The sequence below is a fragment of the Eimeria maxima genome, genomic scaffold, assembly GCF_000499605.1.
Source record: "Eimeria maxima Weybridge genomic scaffold, Emw_scaff454, whole genome shotgun sequence".
NCBI classification, from domain to species: Eukaryota; Apicomplexa; class Conoidasida; order Eucoccidiorida; family Eimeriidae; genus Eimeria; species Eimeria maxima.
This window is the reverse complement of record NW_013566516.1, coordinates 7,501-20,000: the sequence shown is the minus strand read 5'-3', so window position 1 is coordinate 20,000 and position 12,500 is coordinate 7,501. Positions and strand designations below refer to the sequence as shown.

At 52.0% G+C, this 12,500-nt stretch overlaps 3 protein-coding genes across 3 annotated transcripts in view; 2 read left to right on the top strand and 1 right to left on the bottom strand.

Moving 5' to 3' along the window:
- The window catches only part of EMWEY_00033760 (hypothetical protein, conserved), a gene marked incomplete at both ends in the record, with an annotated part of 4,592 nt that extends 1,223 nt beyond the window's left edge, over positions 1-3,369 (top strand). Inside the window, 4 exons of the mRNA XM_013481889.1 lie at positions 1-334; positions 480-1,111; positions 1,383-2,910; positions 3,256-3,369. The exon at positions 1-334 is cut by the window's left edge and continues 728 nt beyond it. Of these exons, the coding sequence (XP_013337343.1) occupies positions 1-334; positions 480-1,111; positions 1,383-2,910; positions 3,256-3,369 (2,608 nt within the window). The remainder of the gene's footprint in view (positions 335-479; positions 1,112-1,382; positions 2,911-3,255) is intronic.
- A 1,045-nt stretch (positions 3,370-4,414) lies between these two features.
- EMWEY_00033750 (RNA helicase, putative) lies at positions 4,415-7,381 on the top strand (the record flags this gene model as incomplete). The annotated part of the gene is made up of 4 exons (XM_013481888.1): positions 4,415-4,448; positions 4,597-5,252; positions 5,655-6,978; positions 7,257-7,381. The coding sequence occupies 4 exons, from the start codon at positions 4,415-4,417 to the stop codon at positions 7,379-7,381; spliced, it is 2,139 nt and encodes a 712-aa protein (XP_013337342.1).
- A 2,370-nt stretch (positions 7,382-9,751) lies between these two features.
- The window catches only part of EMWEY_00033740 (hypothetical protein, conserved), a gene marked incomplete at both ends in the record, with an annotated part of 6,876 nt that continues 4,127 nt past the window's right edge, over positions 9,752-12,500 (bottom strand). Inside the window, 6 exons of the mRNA XM_013481887.1 lie at positions 9,752-10,131; positions 10,633-10,688; positions 11,149-11,251; positions 11,369-11,725; positions 12,080-12,295; positions 12,492-12,500. The exon at positions 12,492-12,500 is cut by the window's right edge and continues 193 nt beyond it. Coding sequence (XP_013337341.1) covers positions 9,752-10,131; positions 10,633-10,688; positions 11,149-11,251; positions 11,369-11,725; positions 12,080-12,295; positions 12,492-12,500 — 1,121 coding nt within the window. The remainder of the gene's footprint in view (positions 10,132-10,632; positions 10,689-11,148; positions 11,252-11,368; positions 11,726-12,079; positions 12,296-12,491) is intronic.

Below are 12,500 nucleotides of genomic sequence, written 5' to 3'. Positions count from 1 at the left end.
ACATAGACTTTGCTGCTGCGCCCCGCAGCCACTGCATGCAGCAGCACAGCTGCTGCTGCAGCAAATCGCGCAGCAGCTGACTCTACACTTTGCTCGTTGCCTGCAGCAACAGCAACAGCAACAGCAACAGCAGCAGCAACAGGAGCAGCTGCAGCAGCACGAGCACCAGCAGGATCAGATACACGAGCAGAAGCAGCAGCAGCAGCAGAAACAGCAGAGACAGCAGCAGCAGCAAGAAGAAGATGCTGCAGCAGCAGATCGTTTGCTGCTAGAGGCAGTAGATAGAGGAGACACCCGACCTTGGAGACCATCCAACTTCGGATGGACAGCCCAGGTAAGGGTTTAGGGTTTAGGGTTTAGGGTTTAGGGTTTGGGGACTAGGGTGTAGGGTCTAGAGTTGGACGCCAGCAGACCTGTTCTTTGCTCATTTGCTGCTGCTGCTGCTGCTGTTGCTGCTGCTGTTGTCGTTGCTGCTGCAGCAACTAATGTCCCTCTGGGTGTCTCTTCTGTCTCTTCTCCCCCAAGGAGGGGCCTCCCATGAGGGTTTGCTGTCTCTTATTGAGGGTCTCCTTGTCTCCTTACTGGGTCCTCCTACTAGCCAGGAGCAGCAGCACCTACAGCTGCTGCTGCAACAGCAGCAGCTGCAGCAGCTGCTGCAGCAGCTAAGGAATCTGCCGCCCCCTGACGATCCTACTCTTAGTGGCAGCTGCATTGTTAGGGGTCTTGCTGCTCTTGTTGGGGGAGGACTCTTGCCTCATAGCCTTACTGCTGCTGCTGCTGCTGCACCTGTTGCTGCTGCTGCTCCTCTTGCTGCTACTGGTTCTGCTGCAACTAGGTTGCCTTTGCTGCCGCTGCTGCTCGTGCGGTGTGAGCAGCAGCTGTCTCTTCTCAGCAGCAAAGACACATTCGCCCTCTGCAGAGCTCTGCTCCGTCTCGGCAGCAGCAGCAGCAGCAGCAGCTCCTACAGCAGCAGCAGCAGCAGCAGGCACAGCAACAGCAGCAGCACACTGGTGCAGAACGCTAGGACTGCCTTGCTGTCTTCCTTGGGTTCTCTCTTGCTGCAGCAGCAAACAGGTGAGTGTTTTCGTTCAGCTGCTGGATCCACTCCCCGGTGCGGCAGCAGCAGCAGCAACAGCAGCAGCAGCAGCAGCAGCAGCAGCAACAGCAGCAGCAACAGCAACAGCTGCAGCAGAGAAGGAGTGTCTGTGTTTTTTTGCTGCAGCATTTTCCCCCTCGCAGTCACTTTTGCTGCTTGATTGTTTTGCCCCTCCTATGCCTGGGGGGCTGCTGTCTCCTGAGCAGCAGGAGCAGCAGCAGCAGCAGCAGGTGCTGCTGCTGCAGCAGCTGCTGCAGGGTTTCTATACCCGCTGTTATTCATACAGCGTACAAGAGATTACCCGTTTGCTGCGGTGTCTGCTGGATCACCCGCATGCAGCAGCAGCAGCAGCACGAGCAGCAGCAGCAGCAGCACAAACAACAGCAGATATAGCCCCTGTTGCTGTGGATATTGATGATGATGCTGCTGCTACTGATACTGCTGCTACTGCTGCTGCTGCTGCAGTTAATGCAGCAGCACTGCTGCTGCGTCAGGTGTCTTACCACCTCCAATGGAAGCAGCAGCTCTGCTGCCCTTTTGCTGCTCTTGATGCACTTGAGGTGTATGTGCAGCTCGCCCCACGCATGCGGCAGCTGCAGCACGTGTCTCCGTTGCTGCTGCTGCAGCTGCAGCACTCAATGCAACAAGAGACATGCGCAGAGTTGCAGCCACAGCAGCAGCAGCAGCAGCAAGAGCAGCATCAAGAGCAGCAGGAAGAGCAGCAGCAGGAGCAGCAGCAACCGCGATCTAGGGTAGTATTCCAGCAGCAAAGTGTGCGGCTGCTGCAGCAGACAGCTCCCCATCTGCTGCAGCAGCTGCATGCACTTGCCCCACAAGATGGAGGTATTGCTGCAGCAGCAACACTTACTCGGGTGCTGCTGCTGTGGGGTGCAGCACAGTATAGGGAAGAAGACCTGCTGCTGCAGTTGCTGCAGCGTATGTCTCTTGTGCTGCAGGGAGGGGCCCCTTCTGCAGCAGCAGGAGCACCAGCTGCACGGACTGCAGCAGCAGCAGAACCAGCAGCAAGCTCTGTACTACGGCATCTGCCCCTAGAAACAGCAGCTGCTGCTGCTTCTGCTGTTACACGTTTGGGGTGTACATGCAGCTCTGCTGCTCCTGAGGTAGCAGCAGCAGCAGGCGAAGTGCTGGAGCTGCTCTTTGCTTCCTTGGAGTACCAGGAGGAGCAGCAGCAACAGCAGGGGCAGCAGCAAGAGCAGCGGAAGCTGCAGCAACAGCTGCAGCACCTGCTGCAGCTAGCTGCTGCATTGTCTCTCTGGTGCTGCGATCCAGCAGCAAGAAGGCAGCAGCAGATTGCTGCTTGCTGCCTTCTCCCTCTCTTCAAGCCTCACTTAGGTTATTATCTTGCCCCCAGCAGCAGCAGCAGCAGCAACAGCAACAGCAGCAGCAGCAGCAGCAGCAGCAAGGGTAGGGAGGTGCTACGGATAATGACCTGCTGCTTGCAGCATCTTCTGCACATAGAGGAGACAACTCTTTCTCCTGCAGCGCAGGAGGTGTGGTCCATGCTGCAGCAGCAACTGAAGCAGCAGCAGCAGCAACAGCAGCAGCAGCAGCAGCTAGAGGGCCACGATCTGCTGCATGCATTGGCAAAGAAGACAAGCAAGAAGGCAGCAGTGCATGCACAAGTAGTAGGGACAATTCGTTCCCTTTATGCCTATAAGGAGACACCTCTTACTATTAGGGGACCTGTTACTGTGGGGCCATACACGATCCCCGTTGTTATTGGAGACGATCCCCAGGGGATCGGAGACGATCCCAGGAGAACCGGAGACGATCCCAGGGGTATCGCGTTAGAGGTGAGGGGTGTACCTTCAGCTGCTGCAGATTAAGAGGATAATATCTGTGTTGTTGCTGCTGCAGAGGGTTCTCATGCTGCTGCTGCTGTTGCTGCTGTTGCTGCTGCTGCTGCTGCAGGTCTGTGGGGCCTCTGATTTTTTCCGCGATTCATCGGGTGGATTGACGGGAGATTTAGTCCCTTGGAGGGCCCTGAGGCATGTGCTGCTGCAGGCATTAGGGTACGTCTGCTGCTGCTGCTGCTGCTGCTGTTGCTGTTGCTGTATCTATCCTTTTTGCTCTCTGTCTCCCTCTTCCTCCTCGTGTTTAGGGTTTAGGGTTTAGGGTTTGCTGCTGGTTTGCTGCAGGTGGAAGGTGCTGCTGCTGACAGTAAACGAATGGGAGGCATTAGGAGACAGCAGCAGCAGCAGCAGCAGCAGCAGCAGCAGCAAAGAAATATTTATAAAGAATCGCCTCTCTAGACTACGCGGTGTATCTGCAGCAGCAGCAGCAGCACCAAATACTACTAATAAAACACTTAATCATATTATGTAAAACTTAGCAGCAGTAGCAGCAGCAGCAGCAGCAGCAATAGCTGCAGCAGCTGCAGCAATAGTAGGAGTAGCAGCTGCTGCAGCAGTAGTAGCAGCAATAGCAGTAGCAACAGCAGCAGGTGCAGCAGCAGCGATACGCTGTTGCACAGTTGCTGTCTCCTTTGTCCCTTTTTTATTGTCTCTAAAGGAGACACCAATAAACTCCTTGGGGGCCCCCCTATAAAGCACTGGATGGGGCCCCCTTGGGGCCCCTATATATACGCAAACCCTGAGGGTTTAGGGTTTAGGGTTTAGGGTTTAGATTATTTATTGCTGTCTCCCTTTGAGGCCCTTAGAGACACACCATAAACAATTAAGTTAATATAGGGGCCCCTAAGACACTTCCTCTGGGGGCCCCCAGAAGGGGCCCCAGGGGGGCCCCTACGTTGTTACTGTACCCTATAGGGTAGGAGACAGTTAGGTCCCAATTAGCGAGGGCCCCCTTAGTAGTCTGTCTCCTTTTATATATTTTTTATGTGTCCCTTTTCCTATCTAAGTGTCTCCTCGTGCTATTTTGTCTCTTTTTGTCTCCTTTTTGTCTCCTTTTTGTCTCTTTTTTTATTTAATTATTTAATTAAAAATAAAATATAAATAAAATAAAACAAACAAAGACGTAAAAACTAACTAAACCCTAACATCCCCGATGAGGTCCCTAGGGGCCCCCTTCCCTCCCTGGGGGCCCAGAGCACGAGCTGGGGGCCCCCTCCTCTATAGGGGGGCCCCCCTTCATGGTGGGGGGCCCCCACAACCCTTTTCAGTTTATTATTATGATTTGTTGCTGCAGCAAATAAAATGAAGAAATTTATTATTTATTCTTTTTGTCTCCTGGGGGCCCCTAGCTGGTGAGGGGGGCCCCCCTCTCTCTAGGTGTCTATTAGTAGGAAGGGCCCCTAGGTATGAAGGGTACAGCAGCAACGTGTATTAGGGGGCCCTTATGGGGCCCCCGAAGGCTTTTTTCTTTGTGGAGGGTACACTGCTTGCTGCTGCTGCTGCTGCTGCTGCTGCTGAGGTGTCTCCTTTTAACGAACTGTCTCCTTACGCATAAGGAGACACAAATAAGGAGACCCTATGGGGCCCCTTCCTTCTTAATACACCCTAACTGTCTCCTTTATACAGGGGGGCCCTTGGGGAGACTATCAAGGAGCTGCAGCAGCAGCAGAAGCAGCAGCAGCAGCTCCCGTACAGTTTCCCAATCTGTAGCTGCATCGAAGCAACAGCTGCAGCAGCAGCAGCATGAGCAGCAGCAGGAGCAGCAGGAAGAGAAGGAAGTTGATGATGTGCTGCAGCATCATCTAGATTTGCTGCAGCAGCAGGTGTATCAGCAGCAGCAGCAGCAGCAGCAAGAGTTTGCATGCACGGATTTCTTACGTTTAGGTGTCTTACCATCAATAAGAGACAATCTGCAGTATTGGGGTGTACAGGCAGCTAGCCGTATACAGGCTGCTGCTCTCCCTCTGCTGCTGCAAGGAGACAGTGTCTCCTTAGCAGCAGAGACAGGCAGCGGCAAGACATTAGCATATATTATATCCTTAGTGCAGCGGCTAGTTGTGCTGCAGCACCAGCAGCAGGTGCAGCAGCAGCAGCAGCAGCAGAGACACTTAGCATTAACAAGAGGAGGAAGAGGAAGATCTAAATTACCTGATCCAGCAGGAGAGAAAGCAGCAGCAGATGCAGCAGCAGCAGCAGCAGCAGCAAGTGCAGCAGCAGCAGCAGCAGCAGCAAAATATCCTGTTGCAGTAGTATTAACACCAACAAGGGAGTTAGCCCTACAGGTATTAGGTTGGTGTAGGCGTCTCCTTAGGGTGTCTCCTTTTTTGTCTCCTCCCCTGTCTCCTCCTGTGTCTCCTTCTGTGTCTCCTCCTGTGTCTCCTTTCTTGTCTCCTGCTGCAGCAGGCTTGCTGCTAGGGTCCCATACATCATGGCCCTATATGAGGGGGGCCCCCTCATCAGTTGTGGGGCCCCCCTCCTCCTCCTCCTCTAGGGTCCCTAAGGGGGTACGTTGTCCCCCTATATTAATATCTACACCGCATGCATTTGCTGCAGCAGCAGGAGCAGCAGGAGCAGCAGGAAAAGGAGACAGGGCCCTATTTGCTGCTATAGAGACAGTAGTAATAGATGAGGTAGATATGCTACTTAATGGAGGATTTAGGCAACTAACTGTCTCCTTACTGCAGCAATTCAAGGCAGCAGATAAAAAAATACTGCAGCAGCAGCTCCTCCAGCAGCAGCAGCAACAGCAACAGCAGCAGCAGCAACAGCAGCAGCAACAGCTGCTCCTGCCGCTCAAGCAGCACCCTACTCAATATATCTTTGCTGCTGCTACATTACCACCAGGGGGCCCCGCTAAGGGCCCCTTCAGTATAGCCAGAGCTAGGAATACCCTCAAGAGAGGGGGGGCCCCCAAGGGGGGCCCCTCCTCCAAGGAGACAAAGGAAGAAGAGATAAATAAAGAAGGGAGTCAAGAGGGAAAAAAGGGTACAGAAAGTAATGGGGGGCCCCCTACCGTGGGGGGCCCACCTGCGGATACACCTGGAAGTATAGGACTAAAGGAAATAATACGTAATGAATTCCCTTGCATGTACTTTGTTGAGTCTGATTTGCTGCACTGCAGCAGCAAGGGACTGCAGCAGCAATTTATTCCTGTTGCTGCTAAGGAGACAGAAGGAGACAGAATTCGTACCCTATTTAGGGTACTAGAGGGGCCCCTAAAGGGCCTCAAAACTCTTGTCTTCTGTAATACAGCAGCAACAGCTAAAAGGGTTGCAGAGGGGCTGCAACAGCAACTGCAGCAGCAGCACGAGCAACAGCAGCAGCAACAGCAACAGCAGCAGCAGCAGCAGCAGCAGCAGCAGCAGCGGCAAGTATTTCTGTTTACTGCACAGCTGCCTCCCTTAACAAGAGCAAAAGTATTAAAAGAGTTCTGTAACGCAGCAGCAGCACCGCTGCAGCAGCAGCAGCAGCAACAGCAGCAGCAGCAGCAGCAGCAGCAAGAGGAGGAGGAGGAGGAGGATGACGATTTTCTTGCTGCTGATGGTGCTGTCTCCTCTTCCTCTTCCCCCTCAACAGCAACAGAAGCAGAAGCAGCAGCAGCAGCAACAACAGCAGCAGCAACAGGAGCAGGAGCAGTCCTTGTGTGTACAGATGCAGCAGCAAGGGGACTACATATAGAGAATCTTGCTGCTGTTATTCAGTATGATTTTGCTCTCTCTGCTGTCTCCTTTCTGCATAGAGTAGGGAGAGCAGCAAGAGCAGGAAGACAGGGACTAGCTGTCTCCTTTTATTTACCGCAGCAGCAGCATCTTGTTGATGCTATTAGAGGACAGCAGCAGCAGCAAGAGCAGCAGCAAGGGCAGCAGCAGCAGCAGCAACAAAAGCCGCACTCCCTTGCTGCTGCATTCAGCCGCAAAAGATCATTCAGTAAAAAAATCAAGAAAAAAGCAAAAGCAGCAGCAGCAGCAGCAGCAGCAGCAGCAAAAGCTGCAGCAGCAGCAAGTGGTGGTGCTGCTGATCCTGTTGCTGCTGCATAAGCAGCAAATAGCACTATCCTTTTTGTCTCCTTTTTATCCTCCTCTCTCCTTTATCTACAACTGTCTCCTTTCTCTCTTTTGTCTCTAATAGATGCAACATATCTGCTTCTTATTTAGTCCCTAGCTAGGGTTTAGGGTTTAGGGTTTTACTAGGGTTTAGGGTTTAGGGTTTGAGTCTAAGATATTACTCAGGGTTTACGGTTTTACTAGGGTTTAGGGTTTTACTAGGGTTTAGGGTTTAGGGTTTAGAGCACTCAGATGCCCCCTTATCTGTGAAGTTTCCTAACAGCAGCAACAGCAGCAGCAGCAACAGCAGCAGCAGCAACAGCAGCAGCAGCAGCAACAGCAGCAGCAGGACTAGCAAGTTGTATTAAATTAAGGAATGCAAGTTAAGAAAGAAATGCTGCGCTCTCCTTTCTTGATAGAATAGAGGCCTTGCTAGGACTTCTTGCAGGGGGCCCCCCCCCTTGGGGGCCCTCGCTAGGGGGGCCCCCTAGTTGCTGTCGAGGGGACTGTAGGGTACGGGACCCTGATCTTTGTACCCTTAGTGCATCTCTAGGAGAGAGAAGAGTACGTGTCTCCTTTCTAACAAGTCCCCCTTTTGCTGCTGCTGCTGCTGCTGCTGCTGTTGCTGCTGCTGTTGCTGCTGTTGCTGCTGGCAGTGCCCTAGAGAACTGTTTAGACAGACCATGGTCTGCTGCAGTAATTGTCTCCGAAGTGTCTCTTCTTTGCAGGCGGGGGGATGGAGGGGCCACTCCCCTAGGGGAAGGAGGGGGACCCCCTTCGGGGGCCCCCAGGGGGCCCCTCGGGGACATTAGGGTACGAGTACCCTGATGAAGGAGGGCCTCAAAGGAGGCCCTTGGGGAGAGGAGGGTACGGGAGGCCCCCCTTACTAAGGAGGCCCTACTGTCTCCTCTACTTAATGTTTGTTTCCTTGGAGACACACGAGGAGACAGGGGACCTTTGTCTCCTTTTTCTTCTTTTTGTTTGTCTCCTTCCTTACTAGAGGGGACAATAAGACTAAGGGGACCAGATACAACTCGCTGCAGCACAGTGGCGCTGCTGCTGCGGCGAGCAGCAGCAGCTGCTGCTGCATCGTCTTCTTCTTTTGCTACTTTTGCTGCTTTTGCTGCTGCTGCTGCTGCTGGTTCTTGAGGAGACCAAAAGGACCGCAGCATACGAGGGAAGAAACCTTCTGCTGCAGCAGGTGCAGCAGCAGCAGCAGGACCTCCTCCTAGTGCTTCTGCTGCTGCTGCTGTTGCAGCTGCACTTGGTTTCCTCTCCCTCCCACTGAGTCTCCTAGATAGCTTATCCCCTGTATCTCCTGCTGCTGCACCATCTGCTGCTGCTGCTGCTGCTGCTTGTTTCTTCTTAGTAGCAAGAGTAGCAGCAGGAATAGGGGGCCCCCTAGTGGGGGCCCTAGGTATCTCAACAGGAGGGAATCGTATTTGCTGCAGCCATTGTGAATTAAATTTGGGTACAGTACCCTCTCTTTGATGAAGTGTGGGTGGTATATCTGGGGCCCCCTGTATGGGCCCCCCTTTATGTGGGGCCCCCCTATTACTACGTGGGATCGTCTCCTTTTTCGATCCCAGGAGACACAGATGGTCCGCTGCCTTACGTAATTTTCTTAGGTGTCCCTCCATGAGGGACTGCTCATAGAGGCGCTCGTCTAGGTCCCTTTGTAGTATAGCAATGAGTCTCCTTTGGTCCCTAGCCTTCTTAATAAGGAGACAGTTTGCTGCTACAGCTTCTGGGGTCGAAGATACAGGTATGGAGTGGGGGCCCCATGGGGGCCCCCCCACACCATGGGGGCCCCCCCCAATATATGGGGGCCCCTTATCTATTTCTTTTTGTAACTTTTTTTGTATAAGTTCGCACTTAGTACAATTATCCTTAAATTGCTCAATACGTAAATCTATACCCTTTTTGTATACCTGTATATCTATAGGGAGACAATTAAGGAGACACTTATTATTATTATTATTATTATTATTATTATTATTATTATTATTATTATTATATAATGCTACTGTCTCCTCATATACCTTTAGGTCATATAATAATAAGTCATGCTCTAATTGTAACAATTTTACCTCTTCTTTATATATACCTCTTAGTCTCTCTATCTCCTTTTCTCCATCAAGGGGGGGGCCCCCATTATTTATGGGGGGCCCCCCGTAACCTGGGGAACCGCTTAATGGGGGGGCCCCCAATACGGTACTACAACCGAGACCCCCTGCATATGGGTTCCATGCCCACTTCTGTCTACCATCATACAGACGAACCGCTGCACTGTGTGTGCCCCCAGAGGGGCCCCTGGGGGGCCCTACAGGGGGGGACCCCCCGGATAAGGGCACCTCAGGGGGGCCCCCAGAGAACGATTGGGAGTATACAGAAGCAGCCAAAGGGGTACTGCTAAGGGGTCCTAGAGGAGGGGGCCCCACGGGGCCTCCTGGAGAAGACAACGATACAGAGGGGGGCCCTGGGGGGCCCCCAAGGGAGGGGGAACCTATGGGGGCCCCCTGTGAGACTATAGAGGGCCCCCTCTCCATCCTTATGAGTAAATAGAAGGGAAGAGAAGAAAAAAAAGGAAAAGAGAAAAGAAGAAAAAGAGAAGAAAAGAATAAAAAGGAAGGAAGGAAGGAGGTAATAAGGAGAAAAGAATGAATTATATTTAAGTGGATGATGGGGTAAGCAAGAGGAAACACTGCTGCTGCTGCTGCTGCTCCTATTGTTGTTGCTTATGTTATTGTTGCTGCTGCTGTTGCTGCTGCTGTTGCTGCTGCTGTTGCTGCTGAAAAAACATCCAGTGAGGACAGATCCGGTCTTTGCCGTGGTCTCGGGCTCCTGTTGCTGTTGTTGTTGCTGCTGTTGTTGCTGCTGCTGCTTTTGCTGCTGCTCCTGCTGCTGTTGTTGCTGTTGCTGCTGCTGGGAGGATAACGGGATATACACTGGAGGGGCCCCTTGGCCTCAAGGCATTTGGGGCCCCCGCAGAGCTCAGTGGCGTTAGCAACAGCAGCAGCAGCTGCTGCTGTAGCAGCAGTTGCAGCAGGAGAAGGACCGGTACCCACAGGGGCCCCCTTAGGCTGTGTTAGGGGCCCCTGTGCATTAGGGTCTTTTCCTCAACAGAGACTAAACCCTAAACCCTAAACCCTAAACCCTAAACCCTAAATAACACTTTGAAGGGAAGAATAAGACAAACGACGTATAAAAGCCTGCTGCTGCCGCTGCTGCTGCTACTACTACTACTGCTGCTGCTGCTGCTGCTGCTGCTGCACTCGACGCATCATGTCGAGACTGCAGCAGCTCAGCAGCAGCAGCTGCTGCAGCGCATGCGCTTTTTTATTAATCGCGTCTCTTAAGGGGGGAGAAATAGAGAAAGAAAAAAGGAATTGTGCTGCTGTTGCTGCTGCTGCAATAGCAGCAGCAGCAGGAGATGCTGCCCACTCCTGCTGCTGCTGCTGCTGCTGCAGCAGCAGCAGCAGCAGCAGCAGCAGCTCGACAGCAGAGCAGCCCCGTTAATATGCGTCTTTGTACTTTAATTGAAATATTTATTTTTAATTAAATAAAAAAAATATATTTTTATTTGTAACTTATAAACCCTAAACCCTAAACCCTAAACCCTCGTCTCTTGTCCACTGGTTAGACCGCCCGTGTACGTCGGCAATGCCCTTGTAACTGTAATACCGTAAACCCTAAACCCTAAACCCTAAACCCTAACAATTCTCTCTAAACCCTAGCCTCTCTATCTAAACCCTAAACCCTAGCCGTAAACCCTTTTCGTTAACTCTAAACCCTAAGCCTTGGCACTAACTATAAACCCTATATCTATGCCTAAACCCTAAACCCTAGCTCAAACATCTAAACCCTATATCTAAACCCTAAACCCTATCTCTATAGCCAAAACCCTATATCTGAACCCTAAACCCTAAACCCTAAACCCTAGAAGCCTGAGTGCTCGTAGGTTTTAGGCAAACATTTATTAATGTTGCACCCGTAGGGTTTAGGGTTTAGGGTTTTAGGGTTTAGGGTTTGCTGCTCTATAGCTGCAGCTCTTAGTGCAGTAACAAAAAACCCTAAACCCTAAACCCTAGCAGCAACAACCCTTGGTGCACAAGCCCTAGATAGCCTGCTACACTCGCCATTATTACTACTGTTATTGCTGCTGTTGCTGCTGCTGCTGCTATTGCTGCTGTTGCTGCTGCTGCTGCTGCTGCTGCTGCTGCGAGTGGCGCTGGGGTCTGTATCGATACAAGAAAGGCAGAAAAAAACGAGAGATGTTTAGCTGTTTAAGGAGTAGAGGTAAGGGTTTAGGGTTTAGGGTTTAGGGTTTTGAGGGTTTAGGGTTTAGGGTTTACCTTCAGCTGCAGCAACCACCTGAGGTGGTGTCCTCCTCACTGGCTGGCGTCGTTGTTGCTGTTTCTGCTGCTGCTGCTGTTGCTGTTGTTGCTGCTGCTGCTGCTGCAGTCGCAGCAACGTTTGCTGCAGCACATAGCGCTGCATAACAAGAGGGAGATCAGCAGCAGCAGCTGCTGCTGCTTGTTTAACTAGCTGTCTCTCTTCTGCCTTACAAAACAGGCCTGCTGCTGCTGCTGCTGTCGGGGGTTCCTGCTGCTGCTGCTGCTGCTGCAGTGACACCTGAGGCGGTGTCGTGCTGCTGCTTAAGGAGACAGTTAGCTCCCCTAAAAGAGACAAAGAGTATGCAGGTTCACCACCTGCATGCAGCAGCAACAGCAGAACACCACAATACTCTGCAGCAGCAGCAGCAGCAAGAGGAGGAGGAGGAGGAGGAGGAGCAGCAGCAGCAGCAGCAAATTACCTAATGTTGTATCGGGCTTTCCCTCTAAGGGTGTTGGGATCGTCCAAAGAACCACCTCCCCTCCATTCACTAAACAAAATGTACCCTGCAGCAGCAGCAGCAGCAGCAGCAGCAGCAGCAGCAGCAGCAGCAGCACCAATTAGTATGTCTGATACAATTGTCCCTTCCTGCTGCCTTCAATCTGTCCCTTCTCTAGTGCTGTTGTTGCCGCTGCCTCTGCTGCTGCTCCTGCTGCTATAACTACTGTTACTTATGCTGCTGCTGCTGCTGCTGTTGCTGCTGCTATTGCTGCTGCTGCTGCTGCTGACCTGTGAGACCTTAAGATCATCTTTAGTAATAAATCCTTTATGATTAAAAGGGAGAGAAACCTTCATGCTGCAGAGACACCGCGCTGCTGCTGCACTAACGCGCAGCTGCAGCAGCAGACGCAGCAAACCAGGGCATACTTCCTTTACTTGATATACACCTGAGCAACAACATAACACAGACATGCATGCATGCATGCATGCATGCATGCATGCAATTATGTCTGCATGCATGCATGCATGCATGCATAAGTGTATTCCTGCATATATGCCTGCCTGCCTGCCATACATGCATGCATGCATGCATGCATGCATGCATGCATGCATGCATGCATGCATGCATGCATGCATGCATACCTGCAATAG